General features: G+C 38.7%; 1 protein-coding gene across 1 annotated transcript in view; it reads left to right on the top strand.

Annotated features, from left to right (window-relative positions):
* ITSN2 (intersectin 2) overlaps nt 1–20234 on the top strand; it is a 139573-nt gene that overhangs the window by 55762 nt on the left and 63577 nt on the right. The window contains 5 exon segments of the mRNA XM_047747080.1: nt 523–663; nt 1668–1755; nt 6080–6219; nt 7186–7266; nt 19261–19397. Coding sequence (XP_047603036.1) covers nt 523–663; nt 1668–1755; nt 6080–6219; nt 7186–7266; nt 19261–19397 — 587 coding nt within the window.

Below are 20234 nucleotides of genomic sequence, written 5' to 3'. Positions count from 1 at the left end.
TGGAGAGTAGAAATTTCAGAAGCTTAAAGGAGACAGTGCCGAAAGTTGCATGTAGATGTTTATCTCTCTTCATTATTCTTTGAGACTACCTCTATTTTAATATTATAAATTAATGCCTCATTGCTGGATTCAGAAAAAATTCAGCGTGCTATGTTTGTGCTTGGTCATATTAGCATCTGGGCTCTTACGCTCTGAGAATGGTATATTTCCTGCTAATAATAACTCTGTCCGGAGTTAACAGATACAACCTTAGAACACATTCCACTTAGTTGTATTTACTTATTTTTAGGTAGGCTCCATGCCCAATGTGGAGCTCGAATGCACCACCTCCAGATTAAAAGTCATATGCTCTACTGACTAAGCCAGCCAGGTGCCCTCCCCGACTTAGTTTTAGATATTTATCTAGACTGAGTATAAATGATAAATGACATTTAAAAGTTTAAATGAGAATATAATTCTTCTGATAGGAGCTTTTTCTATTAGTGTTTTAAGTCACCCTATGTTTATATGCTCTTCCTATAGAATGGCAAACATCAGCAGATCTCAGGCAGACTTCAAGATGTCCGACTCCGAAAACAAACTCAAAAGACTGAGCTAGAAGTTCTAGATAAGCAATGTGACCTGGAAATCATGGAAATCAAGCAACTGCAACAAGAACTTCAGGTTAGTCCCTTGCTGCTGAATTGTGCATAAATGTGAGCAGTTGTTAATAATTCTTCCTAATAGAATAGTTTTCATTTTGGGGTGGTGAACCCCTCTGGGTCTCTGATAGACTTCATTCCTAGAAGGATGTAAATATATACACCATCTTGTATATAATATCAGGAAGCTCATATGCCCTCTAAGACTCTACTAGACATCTGGTTAAATTCTGCTTAATATTTGTACATAAATGGATGCCTTTCACTTTGACTTTTAAGTCTTTAATAAATATATAGATATACCTCTACATTAAACTTAAGTTTATTGCTACTACTTTTAGGAAACTTTGACTTAATGTTATTCTTTCACAGTTGCAGTGAAGAGTGTTAAATGTGTGTCCCTCAGGGACCTCGTCATCTTCTTTACCTGTGCAGTAAGGTCTAGCTCAGTTATCGTGGTTTAGAATAAGGACCCTGGGAGCATTCTGCGTCTTTAGAGTCCTCTTAACCAAATTTCTGCTTCTGTATGGACTAGCAATTAATTAACAAAGTGTTCTTACTGTGTCACAGCTGGTACAGACAGAGGCCAGATAACATTTCCTGTCTGATTTAAACCTGCTTCCCTAATTCCTGAGTCTCTAATTTCTCTTCGATATTCATTCTGGGGTGTCATGACCTGCTTACAAATACCATTTAGTGCAGATAGCAAAGGCACCTCTCACCTTGTACCTGCGGACGTCCATCAGTACACTGAAAATTATAAGACTTCTAGACACACGCCATTAACAAAGATTTCCTCACCACCTTTACTCCAGCCAGTCATTCATAAATGGATGTATGTTTAAATATTTGTATTTTAAATCATGCATAATTCCATTTAATTTATTCATAAATTGTAGGCGGTTTACAGCTTCATATATTCCTATACTAAGCTTTAAGAGTGATTAAATCATGTTTTTAAGTCTTCAAAAAATGCTCAGACAACATGACAGAATTTTAATCAGGTACTACTTTTTTTTTAATAAGGATTATCAAAATAAGCTTATCTATTTGGTACCTGAGAAGCAGTTACTAAATGAAAGAATTAAGAACATGCAACTCGGTAACACACCTGGTAAGTCTCTAAGGTTTGTTTTACCTCTTTTATTTTCTGAATGACCGTACCAGTCATACTCTGTTACTTATTAAAATAACATTATTCTGTATACATAGCTTTCTTTTCTGTAGTTAAAAATTTCAAAATAATGTGAAAAAAAAATGATGTTAGAGCGTCTTTAACAATAAAAAGTAATAAGTCAATTGGAGAAAGACAATTAACTTACGATCTCACTGATATGAGGAATTTGAAAAACAAGACAGAGGATCATAGGGGAAGGGAGGGGAAAATGAAACGAGATGAAACCAGAGAGGGAGACAAATCATGAGAGACTCAATCTCAGGAAACAAACTGAGGGCTGCTGGAGGGGAGGGAGGTGGGAGAGATGGGGTGGCTGAGTGATGGACGTTATGGAAGGTATGTGCTATGATGAGAAAAAAAACCTTATAAATAAATAAGAATGAAATAAGTAGTCATTGTGGTCTGCCTTCCTATCTTCATAACATATGTTTCAAATATCAGTCAAATAAAATGTTAGACTACAGTTAAATAAGATCTGGGTTTGGCTCTAACACAAGACTGTATGTACATTCTGGCAAAATCCTACACTAATGGAAAGAACTTTCAGGAAATTCTACCATGGGACCAAGCCTGTGAAATTCTGGGTGACAGTGTATAGCAGTATTAGACCTAAGCAGAATGGAACGCTCTTCCCAGACCTTTCATATCACCTAACTGATTCATATAAAGACTTTTACTGGCTTGGCCCACTGACACCTTTGGAGCAAAATAGTCCAAGGCAATTTGTGGAATGTCACATTTTTCTTGACCCAAGGTCCAACCAGGATACTGAAAAAAAGATCTCTATGTTGGATAGCATGCCAGTAACAACATAACAGAAGAAAGGTTTACTTAAAGAAAGGTAAATCTGCAAATACCATGTTAGAACTGACTGAAGTATTCTAAATGTCTCCCTTTGAGTATCTGTCAGTCTTTCCATTATGGGGCTCTTTCTTATACTTCTGGCTCTTTAGGAAGTCCAATAAACAACATCCCTCATCTTTGCCCAAGCTCTGAACAAATAGAGAAATAAGGCAAAGGAGCAAGACATATGAGAGACCAAAAATATTGCCTCATTTTTGGTAAAGCTGATATTGGACAGCCTGGCTTACTGTGAGTGGGACAGTCACCCCTGTAAAAACTGGGTGTACAACAAAGTAGAACAGGTTTCCTGTGGGCAGTTCAGTCTCAAGAACACGAGGGACTGGAAGGGTCTAGGCTGTGTATGCCCAAGTCCTTAATCGTGAGCCCACCAGTTACTGAAGGGGTGGAAAGAAGTTGAGAATGGTGTCCTAGTGAAGGGCCCTTCACTTGGAAGAAATACCTGGCATAGAGAATTTTACTTTTGTGAACTGTTCCTGCTGTGTCTCCCACCTTCCACTGAAACAGTCTGTCCACGTCTCTTCTCAGACCATCTTCCTTCCACGTAATTGTTTTCTTGGCTGTTCGAAGCATATCAGCCCCTACCTCAGCCCTCCACAGTCATTCCAGAGGCTGGATGAGCAGCCCTCCTGATCTGTGCAGTCACAGAGAGCATAGCATCGCTCTCGTTGTTGCAGTATTTGGACTGTGAATGGAATGTGGACTGTGTCTTATTGGAGACCTGGTAGAGCTAGTCTTTCTTACAGAATGCGATCCACCTGTTAGTACAGTTATTGGTTCAAAATAGGAAGCTTTTGTTTGCAGTTTTCAAAGCACCCTGTATCCCTTAGATTCCTCTCTGCATCCCTGTTGCCGCTGAAGATTACCAACCATGGCCAAGCACCATGCTGGGCAGTTTTCATGCACGGTGTCTTTTAATTTTTACAATAGTCCGGTGAAGTAGGTATTGTTATTCACCTTGTGTAGCTCAGCAAAGCTGAGGCTCAGAGAGATTAAGTGGTTGCCCAAGGTGGTACAATAGTCGTTCTCAAATTCTTGTCTCAGTCTGAAGCCCACTCACCACCACATTACCTCTCTGGATTTTCAGTTTGCTCATAGATATGATCTGTTCAAATCCAGTGTTGAAACATCCATTATCTGTGATGCTCATTTTGAAGAGTACTAGGAGTGTAAATTAACTGATTTTTTCCACAGTGCTTGTCTCCCAACTGAAATAGACTCTGAACTACTTGAGGCTAGGACCCATGCCTTGTCCTTCTTTTTCACCTGCTATTGAACCTAGTACAGTGCCTTGCACATAGCGGAGGTGTAATTTCTTGAGAAAATATTTGTTGAAATACTGGAAAGCTACAAGATAATTATAAGAGAATTTAGCAAGATGTCTGGATAAAAAGCATGTAAAAATCAGCAACTTTTACTGTATATCAAAAGCACTTAGAGGGGCGCCTGGGTGGCTCAATGGGTTAAGCCGCTGCCTTCGGCTCGGGTCATGATCCCGGGGTCCTGGGATCGAGCCCCGCATAGGGCTCTCTGCTCAGCAGGGAGCCTGCTTCCTCTTCTCTCTCTGCCTGCCTCTCTGCCTGCTTGTGATCTCTCTCTGTCAAATAAATAAATAAAATCTTTAAAAAAAAAAAAAAAGCACTTAGAAAATATCATGAACAGGGGCGCCTGGGTGGCTCAGTGGGTTAAAGCCTCTGCCTTCGGCTCGGGTCATGATCCCAGGGTCATGGGATCGAGCCCCGCATCGGACTTCCTGCTCGGTGGGGAGCCTGCTTCCTCCTCTCTCTCTGCCTGCCTCTCTGCCTACTTGTCAAATAAATAAATAAAATCTTTAAAAAAAGGAAATATCATGAACAAGGTCCCATTTACATTAGGATTCTCATTATTATGTATAAAGAAATGTGTAGCTGTAAAATTTTACATGGATTAGTAGATTCCTGGATAAGTAGCTACATGTTATGTTCCTGACTCAGGAACGCTGATATAGCTCAGCGCTGTAAAGATGTTATTCTCTACTACTTTGTCCCGTACATTCAGTTCCATTCAGGTTTCTTTAAATGAAACCTGGCAAGATAATTCACAGATTCATCTAGAAGAGAACATGCAAGATTAGGCAAGACTTGAAAAAAAATGACATTGGTGGGGAGAGCACACTAGCTCTACCAGGTATCAAAACATGTTAGGACCCCTGAAATAAATAGTACATTTTATGTTAATTAATTGAATTTAAATTTTAAAAAATTAAAAACATGTTAGGAAAGCTCTAGTCCCTAAAGTAGAGTATTATTGATCGGAAAGGAAACACAGAATGATTGAACTAAATATATGTCTTATCGTACTCTAAATTGTGAGATATGATAAGTTTGGCCTTTAACACCAGTGGGGGAAGGATGGGCTTCCAAATAAGTGATCTGGGGGACAGTTGACTCTCTGAAAGGGAGGTAGGGAAGCTCTTTACCTCAACCCATGTACATAAATAAATTCTTGGTAAGCTAAGAGGCTAAACATAAAAAAATACGTCTAGAAAAAATGTTATAAAAACAAAGGAAAACCTTTTTATAATCTCACTGTCGGAAACATTTCTTCAAATAATCCCTAGAGCTATGAGGGAAAATATTTACAGATTTGATGATACAAAAATGAACTTTTTCATGATGAAAGACATCGATAAACAGCACAGCATTGGAACTACAGTACAACAAAAATTTATAGCTGCTGCAGATCAGAAATAAAGACAACCCAACAGGAAGAAAAAAGGCAGTGGATGGGGTGAGGCAATCCAAGAGGGTGGCCAGTGAGCCTATAAATAGGTGTTGATTTGATTTCAATTGTTATCAAGGAAATACAAATTAAAATAACCATAAGGTTTCTTTTTTTGCCCATTGGAGAAAATGACAAAAGGTTGATGATATCCAGTGTTGATGAGGGTGTGCAGAAACAGGTACTTTGGTGTCATTTTATATTCATGTTCCTTTTTGGAAAGACGATTTGGCAGTTTTTGTCAAAATTTAAAGTGCTCAAATCATTTTACATGGCAGTTCATTCACCACCTAGCCATGTAGAATACTTGCACGTGTGCTTTCAAATACCTGGACGAGGGTATTTATTGCAGCATTTCCGTGTAAATAGTAGGAAATTAGAAACAACCCAATGGCAGTCCAAAAGGGAATAGTTATATAAATATGAAATAGCCATCATGTAGACAACCACGGAGTAATTTTAAATTTATACGTCTTTTTTTTTCCAGTGTTACTGCAATATAATTGGCATACACCACTGTGCAAGTTTAAGGTGGCATCATAGGAGTTTGACTTAGATATATTGTGAGAGTAAAAGTCAATCACCAGTAGTAACAGAAGAATTTCTGCCAAATGTAAACTATCTGATGTTTGTATTTCAGATTTAGGGATTGGTTTGCTTCATAAAAAATCATTGGAAAAGGAAGAATTATGCCAAAGACTTAAAGAACAATTAGACGCTCTTGAAAAAGAAACTGCATCTAAGCTATCCGAAATGGATTCATTTAACAATCAACTAAAGGTATTTATCTTCCATAATATTCATTTTTAGTTAGCTGCCTTCTTACCTTCCTTGTTTTGATTTAGTGGAATGAGTAACTAAAGCTACTTTTGTTATATGTAGTATATTTGCATAATTTTTCTCATAATTTGAGCTATACCAGGGTTAGAAGATTGCTTTTGATGTTCTCTATAGATACTATAAACATGGTTAAGTAATGAAACCAATCATTTACCATGGTTTCCAGTTCTTGACTGTTTTTATTGGTATCTGTACATGTTAAGAATAAGTGCCTTTATCAGTATAGAAAGTTGATCTCAGGCAACATGATCTTAGGCAAAATTCTAAGATGGTAGATATGGGAAATTATTTAAAATAGTTGTAATGGTAGAGGCTTTTATAACATACTAAATTCTTTCATTTGTTTCTTTGTTATAATGTAATTAACCTTTATGAAGTAATGCAATAATCAGTGAAATCCAAAGCATAATCTGGCACTCTGAACTTTGCATGAAGAGTAAGTTCATGATCTATTATTTGCTGCATTGGCAGAGTAGATGTCCAAAACACCTACTGCACGCTTACCGTTCTGTGCAGTACTAGTTGTATACGGAAGCCATACCTCTGAAAGAAGTATTAAAAGGTAAAAACCAGACTAATGGCACATCATTCCCATTTGGGAATAGTCACAGCTCTCTATCTCTTCATATGACTTTTGCTGACTTATTTAGAGTAATACTCCACCACCTATAGAGTGAACATTATAAAGAAAAGAGATCATGGTGGCTTCAGTTCTGGAGGGGAAATTTTGGGTGAATAATGTTAATATTGCATTTTATATGAGCATAAATTCTATAGAAAAAATTTTAAAGAAAACCAAATAATTTTTTGCTGATGGACAGATAAGCCAGCCAAGTTATCATCCCTACATAATTTTTAAAAATATGTACATAGTTTAATTGGCTTTTTATCTGCCTTATCTTACAGTGTGGGAATATGGATGACTCTGTTCTGCAGTGCCTTTTGTCTCTGCTAAGCTGTCTCAACAACCTCTTCCTCTTACTTAAGGTTATTTTCTAATATCTAGCTCCTTTTCTTTTGAGTTACTTTACCGTTTTCTTTCCTTAAAAACTAGACTATTCTTTGCATTTATCTGAGTGTCTTTGTTTGAAATAACATACACAATTTGGACCTTTTTTCTTTCTGTTTGCTTGAATAGCCTTCTGCTGTCTAACTGCCTGTTTGAGTCTAATGCCAGAAATTTGTGGGGTTGCCCAGAGTAACCTGTCTCATAAGGAACTCAAGACACTTAGAAATAACTACTGATTTCCCTGTAACATCCCTGTGCTTTGGGTTAACTGCTGGGATGATTACTGATTCAATTTAAAAGAAAGCAAGGGAATGGGATATTAAATCATTTACCCATATCACTGAAAATCATTATTTAAAATAAAACGTATTTGTTCTGAAATGTAGGGCAAGGTTATGTCATGTATATATACCAGGCTGCTTCCTGATACTGCTATAAGGAAAAATTGTAGCCAATAACGGAGCGGCAGCTTTAGTTATGTCTAGTTAGCAGGCTTCATGTTTAGACTGCTTGCACTTCAGATAAAAAATGTTCAAATCATATGCAAAAATATATAGCTCACTTTGTCATTTTAGCACAGAGTATTTCAAATACTCAAGGAATTTCTGTTTTAATATAGTTTAAAGAAAGGTGCTTTGCATTTAGGTCTTCTTGGCCCTAGATTTTGACTGTGCATTCTGCATCAGTAGGGCAGTTGCATATGTATGTATATGCCTTCGTACATAGTGAAGACAAGAGCATGATAAGTGGAGCTCACGTGTTTAAGCAAAGGTGGCGCAAATTGGAAAGATGGTGTCAGCCTTTCCTTTATGGTTGTAGCGTGAATGGCCAGCTTATCTGGTCTTAGAACTTGTGCCATAGGTTGCATTAAAAATTTCACCCTACATTTCTTCATCTACAAAATGAGGTTTGTTGATGACTTGCGGGCTGTACTCACACACGTAAGTCTGGTTATTTCAGTTAGCATTTGATTCTCCACAGGCCAGCAGATTATTCTTATCTCTTGTTTTACTTTCTTCCTTATGCTTCCTGCCTGCCAGCCCTTCACTGCTTGTTGATACTTTCATCAGAGGCAATTTAGGATTAAAACTAAGAGGGGATGAGAGTGACCCGGAGAGTGTATTGTCCCAGAAAGCAAGAAAAGAGGCCTCTGAGAGTTATCACTGCTAAGCGCTGCAGAGCGGTCAGCGTAGTCCTGAAAAATATCCATGGAATTGTCCGTGAGACCTTTGAAGACCATACTGAAAGGGCCATTTTAGTTAAGTGAGAAGCTGAACTGCAGCAGATAGGAATGAATGGGAGTTAAGGAAGGGCTGAGTGAATGTGAACACCTTGAGGAGGAGAGTGCAAAGAAACCGTGAGGTCAAACGAAAACCGCGCGCGCGCGTGTGTGTGTAAGAAAGACTTGAAGGATAAAGGATACAAAGTTTCAGTTAGGAAAGATGGATAAGTTCTGGGATGTGATGTACAACATGGTGACTCTAGTTAGCAATATCGTGTTGGATGCTTGAGATTTGCTAAGATAGAGAAAACGGTTAAAATACGTGAGGTAGATATGTTCATTGACACAGTTTTGGTGATCATTTCCCATTGTGTACTAATATCGAAACATCAAATTGTATACCTTAAACATACACAATTTTTATTTGTCAGTTTTATCTCAAGAAAGCTGGGGAGAAAATAATCAGGACCACCCTTGGAGGTGGTATCAGCTTTCTGTGAGGCAAATGCTTACATGGGGAAGAGATTCCGTTGGGGCTGAGGAATGGAAATGGAGAGAACAGAGCTGGTGAGGTAACTGACCGAGTCTGTCTTAATGGTGATTTCCTGGCCAAGCCAAATGTCTTGTTGCTGAATTCCCAGCACCTGTAGGAATACATGGTAGGTTAAGGGTGGCAGTAAATACTTGTGGAGTGAATGAAGGGTTTTGAATGTTCTCAAAAAAATACTCAGCATTTTAGGATTGATATATGGAGTTGATAAAAAAAAAAAGTAGAAAAGAATTTGTCAGAAAACATGTATTCCACATTCTAGGAACACTTGTGACTCCGTGTATTTTTTTCTGTTAAGTTAAGGCTATTTTTTAAATGCAAAAAAAGGGGGCACCTGAGTGGCTCAGTCAGTTAACCATCTGCCTTTGGCTCAGGTCATGATCCTGGAGTCCTGCATTGGAGGCCCTAGTTGAGCTCCCTGCTCAGGAGAGGAGCCTGCTTCTCCCTCTTCTGCTCCCCCTGCTTGTGCTGTCTTGCAATCTTTCTCTTTCTGAAATAAATAAACAAAATCGGGGCGCCTGGGTGGCTCAGCAGGTTAAAGCCTCTGCCTTCGGCTTAGGTCATGATCCCAGGGTATTGGGATCGAGCCCCGGGTCGGGCTCTCTGCTCAGCAGGGAGCCTGCTTCCTCCTCTCTCTCTCTCTCTCTCTGCCTGCCTCTCTGGCTACTTGTGATCTCTGTCTGTCAAATAAAATCTTTAAAAAATAAAAAAATAAAAAATAAAAAAATAAAATCTTTAAGACACACAAACACACAAACTTGAAGGAGACAGAAGGGAAGGAGAGGAAGGAAGAGAGAGCTTCAGGTTGAATATATAAGGTGGTGGTTGTTGATAGAGTCCAAGGGAAGCAGATTGAGATATAATCCAGAGCATAGATTTAAGGGTTAGGTAAAAAGTCTTTGAGTGTAACTTATGGAGGAAAGATGAGTGTGAATGCAGCTAAATTTGCTTGTGGAGAGTAGGACGCTGACAACTCGAAGACTTAAAATCAGAAGCAAGTTGAACCATTACAAGGAATCTTCCTGGGTAGTTGAGGACATGGAATAAGTTCAACCAGGCTAGAAGTTGGGTGCAGATGTAGGAAGTTGTATTGATTTTTGAGATGGGAAGATGAGGGAGTTCCAATCTGGTGGTTTAATGAGGCAAGATTATTAGCTGGTAGTGAGAAGAAAGGATGCAAGATTAGGGAGTTTAGGGAACTCCCAGATTCCCGGATTAGGGAAGATTAGGCAGTTCTGTTTCAGGAGAGAGAAGTAGGCATGAAATAGACATTGCAGTGGGGGTAAAGGGTTTATGCTTAGTAGAGGAAGACAGTACGTGTGCTGAGCAATGTTGAATGCCTGTGTGAAGTTGGAGGTTATGAATATAAATTGAAAGCAGGGACGCCTGGGTGGTTCAGTTGGTTGGGCCACTGCTTTCGGCTCAGGTCATGATCCCAGGGTCCTGGGATCGAGTCCTGCATTGGGCTCCTTGCTCAGCAGGGAGCCTGCTTCTCTCTCTACCTCTGCCTGCTGCTCCCCCCTCCTCATGCGTGTGCCCTCTCGCTCTCTCTCTCTCTGACAAATAAATAAATAAATAAAATCTTAAAAAAATAAATTGAAAGCAGCATGCCTAATTGTATGATTTTCCCCCACCAAAGTTCAGCTGCTTAGATAAAAACACAAAGAAGGTGAAGCAGAGTCATAGGTTTACACAGGTGTGAAGTTTTAATAGACATGACAATGAGGGAGGGACAGGGAATTGCAAATCTTGACTCAGTAATTTCAGCAAAGAGGAACTCTGAAATATGGACTGAACATGAAGAGGTATGAGGAAAAAAAATTATGCTGATGAAAAAGGAGAAGCTGTTGGGGTCATTGGGTGTCTCAGGTACAAGATCTCCAAGGATAAGAACTTACATTTGAAGAATGGGATCTTTAATCAGTGGTAGTTCTGTTTCTATTGATGACAAGATTCAACATATAATAATGCAAATGGTGAGTTAAGTGGGGTAAAAAGGAGAGTTGAGGTTTTGATCCAATCCATGTGATTGTTAAAACCTTGGAGAGGGGGCACCTGGGTGGCTCAGTGGGTTAAGCCTCTGCCTTCGGCTCAGGTCATGATCTCGGGGTCCTGGGATCGAGTCCCACATCGGGCTCTCTGCTCCACGGGGAGCCTGCTTCCTCCTCTCTCTCTCTCTGCTTGCCTCTCTGCCCACTTGTGATCTCTCTCTGTCAAATTAAAAAAAAAAAAAATCTTTAAAACCTTGGAGAGTAGTGAACATTAATGAATGAGGATCAGACCAGGTGATCAAGAGATACCAATAAAGAGGAAGAGGAGGGGAGTGTTGCAAGATGGCATGAGCCTCAGAAAAGCATGACTTCATAAAAGGGAAGAGAGATAATAGTCTGGAAATGGCAGTGAGGAGCAAAGAAAATAACTTTAGTTATTCCCTCACCCTGATGTAAATGGAATATGGGTAGTAAACTGAGAGAGAAATAGAGGAAAACAGCGTCCTGAGGGATCAGCCAAAAGGTCAAAGAGCTAAGGGAATTTCCGTTCAGAGAAGCTAGGCAGATCTGTGAGGGGCTTCCTGAGCACCAACAGGAAGGTCCCCAGCAGTGGAGGGATTTGAGGAGAAGAAGGGTGGGAGATTGGGTCAGATCAAGGATAAACAGCATTCTAGAGATGAGGATTTGGGTGGTAAAGGATGACAGGGAAGGCCAGGTGGGTTGACAGGTGAGAGAGAAAATTGGCCTTTTTGGTCTTGGAGGAAGACAGGCAGTGAGTTCTAATTTGTGGTCTTCGAGACAGTGGAGCGTCTGCTTTAGCCTATTTATGGTGGAATGGGAGTATAAGGTTTAAAATTATTTGTCTTAAGAAATTATGTTCTACTGGACCCTGTCATATTCATTTATAGGATCAGTGGTAATTTTTACTCTTTTGCTTAAGTGACACTAGGACACATAGCAAAGCCTGTGTGGGTCCAAAGATGAGACATTTGACATGCTTATTCCATTAAAGAAATTCACACACTGTTGTATCTTTAGCAGTGAGTTAATAGTGAGAAGAGTATTGGCCTCAGAATCTGAATAAATGAGTTCTAGTCCTACCAGTGCCACTTTCTAGCTGTGTAACTGTCATTTAACCTCTAAATTTTGCTTTTTTCATTTACAAAATGAAGCTGATATTATCTATTCTGCCTTCTTTGCAGAGTCTTAGGGCGATTAAATGAGATCGCATATGTACAGAAGTGCTTTGTGAACTATTATGCACCATACAAATTTTTTTGTTGTTCTTATTAGTAGGGATCATCCTGAATCACCACAGTACTTTCAGTGCATTGAAGGTCACCACTGCTGACTTGGGATAATGATTGAGGAGGTACTATGCCTTAGAGACAAAGTGGAATCTGCCAATAGCCGAATTGGGGCTTATCACAGACCTCTATCCTCAAATTTCTCCATTGGGGCTTTGTCATTCTGGCCTTACTAACTAGTCCTCATTACTACAGACAGTGCTTCTAAAATTAAGTTTTACTGATGGCCCTTCTGATTCAGGATAGAGGTGGGTGATCCCCCTTACTGTTTAACAGGCTGAGAGAACGAGCACACTAAGGTTGGTTAGTGGTCATTACTAAGACTTGATGTTGCCTCCTCTTAATCAGAATGCTGCTTGTGTGTTCTTGACTCCTTTAGAATGGACATGAAATACTGTTGGTTTCAAATCCCTTTAAGTCATTTAATTTTAAAAATGTTTCTTATCTAATAAAGATATTTTAGTAATTTAGCTGAAAGTGGAGTTAAGTGAAAGTAAATACAGAATCTGTGGTATGATTTGGGGTTTGGATGACATGGTGTAGATAATTCAAAAAGAGGCAAGTCACTTAATCTTCTGAGTCTCAGAATTGGTCATCATTTTATCCATTTTACAAGAATGCTCTCAAGATCAAATGTAGGTATTATGTGTAAAAGCACTTTAAAGTGCTACACAGATGTTCAGAGTTTTTTGTTTTGGGGTTTTTTGGATGTTAAGTTTGAGGTGCTAATTTGCATTCTGCCAGGATTTTTTTTCATGACTAGTAAAAATTTTTTGTATCACATTGAGCTGAGCTGTATTTTGTCCATTGAATCTGTTTTAAGACCTGGCCTTTGGAAAAAACATTATATCCTTTCTTTAAGCAAAAAATCAGAATATAACATTACTTCCTGTCACTATTAGAGGTATTCCGTATTAGTGGTTTAAGTTCAGCAAGTTGCATCTTCCATTTCTACCAGGATGGCAGAAAAAGTACTCTCTCTGAGTAATGAGAACAGTAGAAATAGGTGCTGGATTTAAAAATTTTTGTGAGTGCTTTGTTGAGCCATGTGGAGGTACACTCAGGACTAAAACTAAGTAAATCAATCTTAAACCAAGTGGTCAAATTTAACATTACCAAAATGGCGCAAACCAGCATTATGTGTCTCCTGATACATTGCGCTGAAAGAAGCACATCACTGCTGTATTATTTTTGCCAAAAATAATTTCATCTAAGTGTAAGGAAATAAATTAGACACACCCAAATTGTAATTTGATCTATGAAACAGCTGACTGACCTGCACTCTAAAATGTGAATCTCATAAAAGATGGAGGAAATCTTTATGATTTAAGGAGACCAAAGAGCCACTCCTAAAGGACACTAAAGAGCCATGACAGCGAAATGCAGTGTGTGACCCTTGATGAGATCATGGGTATGGGAAAAAGCTATTATTGAGGACAGTATTCATGGTAATGGGGACATTTCTTAATATGAATTCTGTATTAAGTATTACTATGTGGCTGTGTTAAATGTCTGTAATTTAGTACTGGCATTGGGGTGGTAGTTATGTAGAATAGTGTTGAGGTATCTGGGGTGAAATCATCAGCGTCTGCAGAAGTTTTCAAAATAAAAAGAAAAATTTATTTATTTATTTATTTATTTTTAAAGATTTTATTTATTTATTTGACAGAGAGAAATCACAAGTAGGCAGAGAGGCAGGCAGAGAGAGAGGAGGAAGCAGGCTCCCTGCTGAGCAGAAAGCCCAATGTGGGGCTCGAACCCAGGACCTGGGATCATGACCTGAGCCGAAGGCAGCGGCTTAACCCACTGAGCCACCCAGGCGCCCCTAAAAAGAAAAATTTAGAGTTGCACAATGTCAAGTGTTTGTGAAAATGAAACATTAAGTATATTTTTAAGTTGTAAAGGTGCTAAGTAGATTAACCACCAGTAAATATCAACACTGGGAAACAGAGTGGTGGGGAGTAGTGTAAATTAACAGACTTCTCCTCAGTCATATCAGGGGTCAATAGCTGTTCGCTATTCATAAATGAAGATGTATTGATATTAGCTAGGGTTTATTAAGGGCTTTCTCTGGAACTGACACTATTCTAAGATGTCTTACTTATTGAATCCTTACATTAACCCTGTGATGTAGGTCAGTATTATTATTCTCCACATTTCACATAGGAGTAAGTTAAGACACAGAAGGTGCCCAAGGTTATACAGTTAGTAAGTGTAAGAGCAGAAATTAAACCTAGATGATTAGAATTTGACCATAAACGGTTATATTGGGGAAAAAAGATGAAAATGTATAAGCTAAGCTTTCACCTTAAGAAGCTAGAAAAAGACTAGTGTAATAAAGCAAAAATGGTAGAAGGAAATTAATGAAGCAAAAGACATTAAATACAGGGAATCAAGAAAGCCAATATTTGACTCTTTTAAAGATTAATAAAAATTGGCAAGACTAATTTTAAAAGGAAAGAAGGTAGCAATAAAATTAGGAATGAAAAGGAAATAAAAATATATATGCTGCAAACATTAGAAGAGCATATGGGGGCACCTGGGTGGCTCATTTGGTTAAGCAACCAACTCTTGGTTTCAGTTCAGGTCATGATCTCAGGGTCTTGAGATAGAGCCCTGCAGCAGCCTGTGCACTCAGTGGGGAATCTACTTATGGATTCTCTCTCCCTCTCCCCCTCCGTCTGCTGGAGCATGCTAAATGTAGATGAACAAATTACGACTTGCCAAAACTGACTCAAAATATAAGATATCTGGATAGCTCTATTGTTATAAAATATTTTAAATCTATAGTTTAAAATCTTTCCTAAAAGAGAAGCGCAGAGTCTTTACTGGAGGAACCAGTAAATCTAGTCTTACATAGCTATTTCTGTTGCCATTCAGCCTTTTGGCTAAGATCAAGTGTAGTCTTACACACCTGTTTCAAAATACAGAAAAGTGGGATTATTCCCAACTACTACAAAGCTATCAGAGACATATCAAACATATAAGAACAATATGAGAAAAGATAATTATGGGCCAGTTTAATATAGAGGTGAAAATTCTAAAAAATATTAAAAAGACAAATGTAGAATTTTAAAAAAGGATAATCCATAATGACCAAAAAAGTTGATTTATCTTAATCATGCAAAGGTGATTTGACATACAAAAACATGTAATTTGCCCTATAAACAGATTAAAGGGGAAAAATGGTATGTTTATCTCATTAGAGGCAAAAAACATATGTGATGGGGCGCCTGGGTGGCGCAGTCAGTTAAGCAGCTGCCTTCAGCTCAGGTCATGATCCCAGGTCCTGGGATCGAGACCCACATCAGGCTCCCTGCTCAGCGGAGAGCCTGCTTTTCTCTCTCTCTCTCTCTCTCTCTCTCTACCCGCCTCTCTGCCTATTTGTGCTCTCTATCTCTCTGTCAAATAAATAAATAAAATCTTTTTATAAAAAAATGTATGTGAGAAAATTTTAAATCCATTCATGATTAAAACATGAAAAACTTATTACCAAATTAAGAATAGAACTTCCTTAACCTGAAAAAGATCTGTCATTCTTTTAAGACTGCAACAGTACTTGTCCACAAGTGCTGATTAATTTACTTGTCCTCAGTTAACTCATCAATTGAACAAGGGCCTCCTGGAAGCAGTGACTTAATCCAGAGGAATGAGTCTAGTGATAGCAATTGCCAAGATTATTGCAGTCAGGCAGAGGAAGTTTCTGGCAAGCCTTAATAGTCCTCTTCAGGGGCGCCTGGGTGGCTCAGTGGGTTAAAGCCTCTGCCTTCGGCTCAGGTCATGATCCCAGGGTCCTGGGATCCAGCCCCGCATCGGGCTCTCTGCTCAGCAGGGAGCCTGCTTCCTCCTCTCTCTCTGCTTGCCTCTCTGCCTACCTGTGATCTATGTCAAATAAATAAATAGTCTTTAAAAAAATAGTGCTCTTCAAATCTTATTAATATGTATGACTATTGTTTATGCATTCTCATTTGTTTAAGAAATATTAATTAAATATCCACACAATACCAGACCCTTTTGGGTGGGGATACCTTGAAGAAAGTCAGTACTGCTGTCACGAAACTCAGTCCAGTGTTGGAGGGAACCATACAGTCAGAAGATGCTGATTATGATAGAGGAAGGCACAGGATGCCTTGGGGAGCATGGGCAGCTCATGAACTCAGACACTGCAGGAATGGGCTGGTAAAGGAAGACTTGAAACAGTACCTTACAGGACACATTGGAGGGCTAATCTTGCAGCCGTAAGAAGATCAGATGTTAATTTGGCTCCTCTTTACTCTCTTTTAACCTTATAATTCTTTTTCTTTATGACCTCAGCCAAAAATAATAGCTAAACTTACTATGAACTTGCTCTGTGTCCTCCAGCACTTTATAGGTACTAACCCATTTAATCCTCAACAGTATTGTGAGGCATGTACTAGAATTAACTGCATTTTACGGATGAGGAAACTGCAAGTAACTTTCCTGATGTTATTCAGCCCACCGCTGACAGAGCCTGATTCAGACTGATGTTCCCAGATTCCTTATCACTAAGCCAGACTGCTCCTCCATAGATTGTAACCACCATATCCTTCTGGTTTTCAGTAGAATTCAGAGAAAGGTGTGACCAAGAGAACTGTTGAAGCTGAGATTTGTGGAAACTTTGCTGAATGCAGTATTTGTATTGTTATTGGCTTAAGCTGCAAGTCTTGATCTCAGACACTTTGGATGTAGTCTTCAGACTTACATCCCATTGTACTCAGATCATATCTATCACTTAAATCAAGTTAAAAGGATCCACTTATAAGATACTTTATTTCTGGAAAGAAATTGAGTTTCTAGGGTTTGCGGGTAGGTTGTTTTGGAGGATTTTTTTGGTTTAGTTTTGTTATTATGTGTGGGTAGATACCCCAAAACATTTTTTACCAAAACATTCTACCAAATATAGTTGACCCTTGAACCACATGGGCTAGGGGCGTCAATGCCCAATGGAGTTGAAAATCTGCATACAGCTTTTGACTTCCCCAAAATTTAACTACTAGTAGCCTACTATTGACCAGGCACCTAACCTAACAGTGATTAATACATATGTTGTGTATTGTATGTATATCATACTATATTCTTAGAATTAAGCTAGAGAAAATAAAATTAAGAAAATCGTAAGGAAAACCCATTTATGGTACTCTGTTGTATTTATTTTTAAAAATCTGTGTATAGGTGTGCACCAACAGTTCAACCCTGATTATTTGAGGGTCAGTTGTACTGTGGAAGGTTCCACCTTTGCCATGAAACCTCTTGATTATTTTAGGTTTCTGTGAGGGTTTTTCGTTTGGTGTTTTTTCCTCTTCCTTAATCCAGTCTTTTTAAACTCTCTTGTTCAAGATTCTGTAGATAGCATGTAAAAGAAACTCATTTCAAATAGTTAAGCTCACAAGAGTTGTTACTGGAAGAGTCCCAGGACTGCTGAGTCCATACAAGTGCTACTAGGAAGGAGCAGTTCCTAGGTGTAGGAATGCAGTTGGGGGAGTCGGTTCCTCCAGGCCTCCCTCCCTCTGTCTCCAGTCTTTGCTTCGCTCTTTCCTGTATGGATTTCATTTCCACCCCAGTGGCGTCACTTGTTGGTGGGACAGCTCCAGATTTGTCTTATCCCAGTTTAATGAGTTTAGAGAAGAAAAGACCTCTTTCTCCCCTTTTCAGTCTATCTGAATCCCAGGAAAGGATTCTGGCTCAGCTTGGATCCATGTGTATGTCCTTTGGACCAGTCATTCTGGCCAGGGAGGTGGGGTGCTGTGATTGATTAGTTATGCCTAGATTAAATGACTGCACCTGAGTGGGAGTGGGTGGAATCTGAGTGACAGATTAGGGTTGGGCAGGTGCTGTGGGAAAGGTGCTGTTAGAAGACGGAAGGAAAATGCTGAACAAGTAACCACAGGTTTCTGCTAAGGTGCTTATCTCTATCCCACATTTGGGGACTTTTCTCTGCTTTGAGATGTCAAGCTCTTTAAAACAAAAACTTGAGAGCCAGCAGGCCCTAGATTTGATTCCCTGTGCATCTCTGTGACACCACATAGAACTAGATGCTTAATAAGCAAGTATTTATTTCAGTTCCTGTTTGCAGTACTTCTCATTATTTTGGGTTACTGTAGTCATGATTTTAGGTAGACATTATCTTTTCCATTTTTAGTTTCAGCTGAATTATTTAATAATTAACTAAACACAGAAGCAATTTAATAATTGCTTCTGTGTTTAGTTCAGGACCTTACTGGGTAAGTTATGGGTACTCAGTCAACCTACATATGTAAAAAATATGACTGAATAAAATTCCTCTTCTAATAATAAGCAGATTGTTTCCCCATGTTTTTTTAAAAGATTTGTTCATTTATTCGAGAGAGAGAGAAAGAGAGCAAGAGAGAGCGCATGCCAGTGTGAGCAGGGGGAGGGGCAGATGGAGAGGGAGAGAGAGAATCTCAAGCAGATAACAAGCTGAGCTTGGAGACCGATGCAGGGCTCTGTTGCACAACCCCGAGATCATGACCTCAGCCAAAAGTAGGAGCTGGATGTTCAACTGACTAGGCTACCACCCTGTTTCCCCATATTTTTAATGGATTGGGGTTGTTTTTTTTTAATTGAAAATAAAGTATCAAATCAAAGACTTGGCTTATGAAGTTGGCTTATCTTTATTACTTAGAAAAGAGTTAATACACAAGTACATGACTTTACCATATATTTGTCCTCAGTGGTTATAGGACTTAAATACTTGTATTCAGAACTTTTTAATCATCTAGATATTTTTTAAACTTTTACTCTTCTTACTTTAGTTTAACTTGCTTTCAGATTTTTGTCTCTTAATAAAATGGCCACATTAGTATATAAGACAAAAATATTTAAATCAATGGCATATTGACTTATTTTCATTTTCTCCTTAGGAACTGAGAGAAAGCTACAACACACAGCAGTTAGCACTTGAACAACTTCATAAAATCAAACGTGACAAGTTGAAGGAAATTGAAAGAAAACGGTCAGAGCTAATACAGAAAAAGAAACTAGAAGATGAGTCTATCAGGTAATATAGCTGATAAATTTAATATACTACTTTACTATTAGAATTCTAATTGTGTTGCCCATATCTTAGTTTGACTATGAAAATTTAAGGGAAATAAAAGGATTATCCTTGGATGCTAATTAGAGTCTCAATTTTAGAAGTTCAGTTTTTCTTTTAGGTACTGAGATTATAGTAATCAATTTTATGTTCCACTGGTGAAAAATAGGGGGTTTGGAGTCAGACCTGGACTAGACTTCTTGATCTACCACTTACTATTTGGATAACCTTGGTTAAGTCACTTTACCTTTTGAACCCCATTTCTCCACCTGAGAAATAGAAATATTGATGCATGCCTCATAAGTAAAAATAATGTAGCTAGCAAGCCAAGCACAAATGTCTTACACTCATCACTTCCGTCTCTCCATTGTAAATCTGTTAGTTTGCTGAAAGATCACAAAAACCAAATACTTAATTTTATTAAGTGATAAGATGGGGTGATGAGATGGAGTATATAATGCCATGTTCATGCAGTTCTCTTTGTGCCACTGAGCTTATCAGTTGCCTCCATTTATAGCAAGAAGTAAGACAGTTGCAGAATCTGAGGCATTTGTGTAGAGACTCGGCATAATTTTTTTCTGTTGTGAGGTCTTGTTTCTAACATGTTCCTTAGCTGTGACCCCCTCCAAGTTCTCTAGCGTCAGAAATCAGTATAATTAACAAATACTAAGGAGCCACCTTTTCTTTGCCTTGGAGATAAGTAAATGAGTAATGCCCATGAAGGAGCTAACAGTTACTAGGAAGGCAAGAAAGACACATTACCATGTAGTAGGCCTTTATTTTTAATAGCTTCAGAATAAC

This window comes from Lutra lutra, chromosome 9, assembly GCF_902655055.1.
Source record: "Lutra lutra chromosome 9, mLutLut1.2, whole genome shotgun sequence".
Lineage (NCBI taxonomy): Eukaryota > Metazoa > Chordata > Mammalia > Carnivora > Mustelidae > Lutra > Lutra lutra.
Note: the sequence above shows the minus strand (reverse complement) of the source record. Positions and strands in the feature narration are given on the sequence as shown.